Source organism: Suillus subalutaceus, assembly GCF_016647625.1.
Source record: "Suillus subalutaceus strain FC151 chromosome Unknown DFJ58scaffold_77, whole genome shotgun sequence".
Lineage (NCBI taxonomy): Eukaryota > Fungi > Basidiomycota > Agaricomycetes > Boletales > Suillaceae > Suillus > Suillus subalutaceus.
The window spans coordinates 1-6,577 of record NW_024540326.1 but is presented as its reverse complement, the minus strand read 5'-3'; the positions used below and the strand labels follow the sequence as shown (position 1 = coordinate 6,577).

At 48.8% G+C, this 6,577-nt stretch overlaps 1 protein-coding gene across 1 annotated transcript; it reads left to right on the top strand.

The window, feature by feature from the left end:
- Positions 1–1,882: 1,882 nt before the first annotated feature.
- DFJ58DRAFT_716990 (uncharacterized protein) lies at positions 1,883–6,353 on the top strand (the record flags this gene model as incomplete). The annotated part of the gene is made up of 17 exons (XM_041384291.1): positions 1,883–1,986; positions 2,614–2,804; positions 2,908–3,263; positions 3,298–3,427; positions 3,532–3,650; positions 3,674–3,677; positions 3,748–3,850; positions 3,975–3,998; positions 4,415–4,511; positions 4,610–4,675; positions 4,723–4,748; positions 4,797–4,868; positions 4,963–5,377; positions 5,464–5,502; positions 5,581–5,635; positions 5,690–6,014; positions 6,071–6,353. 17 exons carry the CDS (start codon positions 1,883–1,885, stop codon positions 6,351–6,353), a joined length of 2,409 nt encoding a protein of 802 aa, XP_041242238.1.
- Positions 6,354–6,577: the final 224 nt, after the last annotated feature.

The following is a 6,577-nucleotide window of genomic DNA, read 5'->3' as shown; positions in this document are numbered from 1 at the left end:
TGACGGTCATGTGCCCCCAGATAGGTTTGCTGAAAGCAAACTGCTCGCCCTTCGTGATGATGGGGGTCCAGATATCGCCGCCGTCGGTCTTCGCACCTTTGCGTTTGCCGCGGGATTCTTGAATGACTTCGAAGGTGAGGTTCCCATCAATGATGAGCTGAAGAGTACGATAAACCTGAAAATATTATTTTTAGACAATGAACGGTAGAAATCGAATGACTTACAGCAGTAGCGGCGAGGGCAAATGCAGCCCACGCACTAATGCTCTCGGTGTCAAGGTTGGGGACTTCAACACGGCCGAAGGTGAAATTGAGGTGTGATGCGAATGTCTGAAGTACGAAGGGGGATCTCCACATACCCGTCCAGTCCTTTGAACAAATAATTAGATGGTTTCACAGTAATTATTATAGCCACTTACCTTGGGAACGAGTCCTAAATTATCCCTGAAAATGAACCGGTTATGCTTCAGCATGGCCCTTGAAAAGTCCTCGCGAGCCGCAGGATCCAAAAAATCAGCGTCCTGCGCAAAAAATGCAGTGAGGATGGAGCATGCTGCGATACCGAACCCTCCACGCCATTCCATAAGGCGTTGTTTGGCCTAAATGTTGGTTAACATCTGAATGACTGAAAAACAACTAGACTTACCACTTTTAGAACGGCACCAGATCTAGAGATCTCATGCTGAATCTTACCCCGGTATATGTAGTTCCAGATCTCCTGCATGGTGTCCCTTAAATCTTCGTCTTCAGGACCCCAAGGCTCAACTTCTCCACCAGCCCAGTGTGCGACAGTTGGTATGAACACCCAGCGCCAGGTATTACCATCCTGGCGTCCTTCAGGAAGGTCATCGTTCTGGTACTGGTGATTGGCGCCACTGCCATCGCGGCGTGACATGACACTCTTGCTCTGCGGCTCTGTCTTTGCTCATTTCGAAGGGGGGGCTGGCTATTGATGCTGACGCCGGTCTATGTTTAGCGGAGAGAAAATGAGAAGGGTATCACAAAATAAGTACCGGCTTACTGAAGTTGTTAGGCGTTTGGTGCCTTTTGCTGATACAGGAGCAGGGGGCGGTGATGTGTCCTCACTCTCGCCAAAGTCAATTTCCGTTGACAAGTCAGTAATGGGCTCAGTCGGGATGAACCTGGCGGTGGCTCTGGATGGTTGCGTAGAAGGAGGGGCACGAGGAGGGGGGGAGGATAAGGACTTGGTCCTTGCCATTATTGGTGAGCGTTTCTTTGGTCGCAATGGAGGCGGTGATAAACTGTTATCACTGACTTCCAATATATCCTGAGTGGGGAGTGAGTGTGATGCAAATGCATGAAAAATGAAAGAAATACCGCAGAAGTCGTATGCCTGGCACCAGGCTTTTTGGTAGCCTTGAAAGCAGCCTCACGCTCAAGTGAATCGTCCTCGTCCAGAAACGCTGTGGTAGGTTCTTCGAGATTGCCTTGAACATTGTTTGTGGGGTGCGGGCTGCCAGTGGGATTAGCCCTGGCGCTAGTGACTTTCGAGATCCTTGAAACAGCAGTTGAGGTGGTGATTGAAGACACCCGTCTGTGTGATTCAGTGCGAAGGCTTTCAAGTTGAGGGCGGAGCAACTTGCTTGTTGCAAGTTTCTCAGCCCAGTCCTTTGTTTTCCCCATCCCCGCATAGTCGTCCTTGGCGGCGCAGACATCCGCACTGAATCGATTGAGGTGATCGAGATGAAAAAGAGTCGTTTCGGTGAGTAACAACATGGCAGATGGAAACAATAATCGACTTACACTCCTTTCTTGCCTTTCTGGTCACCACGTGCCGTTGGATCAGCCTGATCTGATATATCGACCTTCGAATTCTGATTGTGAGTCATGTTGATGCCTGTATTATTAACACTTCGCTCAGCATGGACAGCCTCACGATATGCTGTCTTCTGGACACGCTTATTCCTCGGCTGCACCTCTTCATTCTCCTCCTCACTGGATACAACATAGTCAGTCTCTGTGTATGGTGAGTCTCCTGGAACCTTACCTTGGTTGAAAGTCCTTATCTCCATCATTATCGCCTGCAGCAACGTCCTCCATTTCGACATCCCCCATCTCAGCTGCTTCTACAATCTCCTCATCATCCTCAATGTTCGGCTGGCTCACCTTCGACTTCGACACAGGACACGCCCGAGGCCGAGGCTTTGGCGCATGCAAAAGGATCTTCAAGTCCTTCAATGCCTTCTTGTCTTCAATAGACGCAATCTTCTCGGTGGTGCGTTGATCAGCGGCTTCTTTCTCCTGCCGCTCATGCTCGGCTTGGTCGTTGTCTTCCTGGATTTGACGAGCAGTGCGCCTTTTCCTCTTGTTTTGGAGGAGGATCTCACCAGGATGCTGGTTCACATTTTTAGGACGAGTGTTTGGGCGCACCATTGTTTGAACGGTCGGGCTTGTGGAGGAGAAAATTTGGTGTAAGGTTGAGCGGTCACTATGGACTTTGAAACTCTAAGTTACGTGTCGCGCACCCTGTTTTGTATGTATTACATTACATTCTCCCTAGTGTGTTTGCTAATGGTTTGCACTTTTCAGTTAGCCTCCCATCCATCATGCCAGACGAGATCCCTCATGCGCAGCTCAAACGATGAGCGTTTAGCGCCCGCCGCATCCAGTATCCCTACCCAGGCTGCAAACGCTGGTTGAAAAATTCCTCTGGGCTGAAACTTCATCAAAGCTCGGCCCATAGCCACTCGTTTACCCATCCTAATCGCAATGCACACAACACGCCTCTGTTGAAGAAATTGAAGATGAAGAAGCTCCCAGACGCACCAACAATGAGCTCTGGGAGTCGAAGCATGGACTTATTCGTGATTATCACGAGATGCTGACTGGTAAGTCAATAGTTGTGCTGCGGTGCCAGCTTGTCTCTGATTAAAACCTATACCCACAGGTCGTATTTGTGACGAGAATGGCAACTTTGTTGACCCTGGCACTCCTCCTCCACCATACACAGCAAAAAGTCCTGACGACTGGACTCCATATCGCAACCGACTGGAATTTGAGTGCGCAGATTTCATGTACACTGAAAACCAGATGTCCGCTGGTGATATAAACAAGATTCTCTACTTGTGGGGAATCACTCTCACTGTTCATCGCGACAATCCACCATTTGCCGACTACAAGGACCTGTACGATACTATCGACGCAACACCGCTAGGCGATGTCGCATGGGAAAGCTTCTCCCTGAAGTACAATGGCGATAAACCTGCTGGAGAGTGTCCACTTTGGATGGAACAGTCGCACGAGGTTTGGTTTCCGGGACCCTCATACTGTCATCAAGAACATGCTCGCAAATCCAGATTTCAAAGGTGGAATTGATTATATGCCCTACCGTGAATTTCAGGAGAAGGATGAGCAACGCCGCTATAAGGATTTCATGTCAGGAGACTGGGCCTGGCAGCAAGCAGTATGTATTTTGTGTCTGTTAGTATATTCTCATATTGATGTCAGGTACAGGACCAAATCGCACAGGACCCATAAACGCATGGTGCGGCTTTCATTCCCATCATTGTAGGCAGTGACAAGACGACGGTGTCTGTCGCTACTGGTCAAAACGACTACTACCCTCTATATCTCTCGATTGGGAACGTTCACAATAACGTCCGGCGGGCGCATCGCAACGCATTGGCTCTGGTTGGATTTTGGCGATCCCTAAGAGTAGTACCTAATTCTCTCCTAATCTACTTTGAAGCTTACACCATTGTATGCAGCGGAAAAAAAAGAAATACAGATGAACTTGGATACCGCAAATTCAAGAAGCAGTTGTTTCACTCCTCGTTGTCCAGGATCTTCGCCAATCTCAAACCTGGAATGACAACTCCAGAGGTCACACGGTTGTGGCGACGGACACTACTGGCGCATTATATATGGCCTTGGACCCTACATTGCAGACTACGAAGAGCAGGTAGTATTGGCGTGCATGGTCAAAGATTGGTGTGGAAGGTAAGTGGCTACCAGAGATCCTCAGGACACCGCCTGTTCGTATCCGCATTCATCTCAGGACATCGCCTGTTCGTATCCGCATTCATGACCCCCCCAGCAATCCTCAGGACACCGCCCTGTTCGTATCCGCATTCATGACCCCCAGGGATCATCAGGGACACCGCCTGTTCGTATCCGCATTCATGATCCTCCAGCAATCCTCAGGACACCGCCTGTTCGTATCCGCATTCATGATCCTCCAGCAATCCTCAGGACACCGCCTGTTCGTATCCGCATTCATGACCCCCAGAGGGATCCTCCTCGAAGTTTTACGCGATGTCCTCAATGTATCTGCCGTGTTCCCCCCCCCCCCCTCCCCCCCCCCTCCCCCCTTTTAGTTCTCTCTGGTTTTACTATGCAAAGTCTCATTTGTATTCACAGATGCCTTTGCATTTCCCTCAAGTTCTTGCATGAAGGAGGTGTTTCTCGGTCACGCGAACATATGATGCGCTTGTGGATTCTATAGATTTTGGTATACTTTGGGATGAGTATGGTATCATTGGCGAGTTAGTGGTATGTTTTCCCCCCATATCATTTGTGCATTGTTGAACTAATGGTTGCACTTCATAGCCCTTCACCAACTGACTTTCCTCGTGCCTGACATTCACGAGCTCCTTGCCCCCGACATACTGCACCAGCTCATCAAAGGAACCTTCAAGGACCACCTTGTTGAATGGGTGGGGTCAATACCTCTGAACTCACGCACGGCAAAACACGCGCCAAGGCGATTTTAGATGATATTGACCGAAGGTATTTTCAATCTGCCGCTGCCTGTTGTGATTACTGACAATACACTAGAATTGCTTCCGCGCGCCCCTTCCCTGGCCTACGACGCTTTCCACAAGGCCTGTGGATTCTCACAATGGACAGGTGACGACTCCAAGCTTTGATGAAGGTACATTTTCATTCACTATCTCACGTTTATCAAAATTTACACAAGCTGTTATCTAGGTCTATCTACCAGCAATGAGGGCCACGTACCAGATGATATGGTTCAGGCATTTCGCGCCTTGCTAAAGTTCTGCTACATCGTGCGCACGAACGTAGTGACGGACGACACTCTCGCAGCGCTGAAAGATGCCCTTGGGCGTTTTTCATACTTACCGGACTATTTTCCAGACTACTGGCGTCCGCTTCGACATTTCCCTACCCCTGACAACACTCTCTCATCCACTATGAGCTTCTCATCCGAATGTTCGGTGCTCCGAACAGCCCTCTGCTCATCAATCACGGAATCAAAACATATCAAGGCGGTAAAGCAACCATGGCGACGTTCAAGCAAGTACAATGCGCTCAGCCAGATGCTCCTTACCAATCAGCGCCTGGACAAAGTCGCTGCAGCAAGAGTTGATTTCACAACACGCAGGCATGCTCAAAGGGTCTTGTGCCTTCAGCTACTACAATTCATTTGGTATGTGGTCTGTTTTATTTTAATTGAATTTTACTCACTGAATTTCTAGTTGAGAATCCCTCATATATCGACAACAATGATGGAGACCCAGAGGTCAACCAAACCCCAGCACATGCAGGAAGCAACCCCTTTGCTATCGAGAGTGACGACTTTGACGATGTTGAGGATCAGGGTGTTGTAGATGACGTGGATGTCATTGCTGATGTGCAATTAGCACGGACCTTTCGTGCATATCCAACCCTCTACTCACTGTGACCTTCGTTCTTAACACACCGTTCAGAACGAAAACGCGCCCGTACCGTTGCTGATCTTGCAGACGAACTCGACATCCCATCGTTCCCGACCCTCATTCGCCTCTTCCTGTACGACCAAATACACGCAGACAACCACCATTCTTCTGCCGATGTCCCCCTTCGCGACTGTCCATCCTACACGGGACCAATCAAGATATTTCATTCAGCCGCTGCAACATTTATCGCACCCAGTGATCCGAGTGGAATCACTGGTATGCGCCGTGAGCACATTCGCGTTGTGCCTTCGTGGCGCAAGGGACCAGCTCGCTTTGACTGCGCCTTCGTCAACACGGACAATAGGCATGATGGAATGTTGAGCATGGATGTCATTCGAATATTCTGTTTTTCTCTTTTACTTTTACTAACAGTCGCACATACCCATGTGCCCTCGTTCAATGGTTCCATCGCATCGCCGAGGAACGAGACGAGCTCACAGGAATGTGGATGGTGGCACCGTCTTTCAATGAAGACGGCTCTCGCGATTTGTCCATCATCCATATCGACAGTATCATTCGCGGTGCTCACTTACTCCCAATATTCGGTACTCAGCTCGTACCACGCGGCCTTCGATTCTACGATTCTCTGGATGTATATCGAGGATTCTACGTAAATCGGTTCATCAATCACCATGCTTTCGAGCTGGCATCTTAATATTCATTTTTCTTGCAATGCTTAAGTTCAAAATTTGTCTTAAAATACTTTAATTGTCTGAGCGTCTTTGTCGGCTTGATGGTAAGACACTTAAGTTGCCATCCAAGTCAAATCGAAGCCTTAAACATCTTGACGCACTTGGGCGCCAAACCAAGTAAAATAAGTTCGTAATAAGTTAAATTAAGAACCGTGGTATTTTACTGATGTAATGACTGCCATAGATG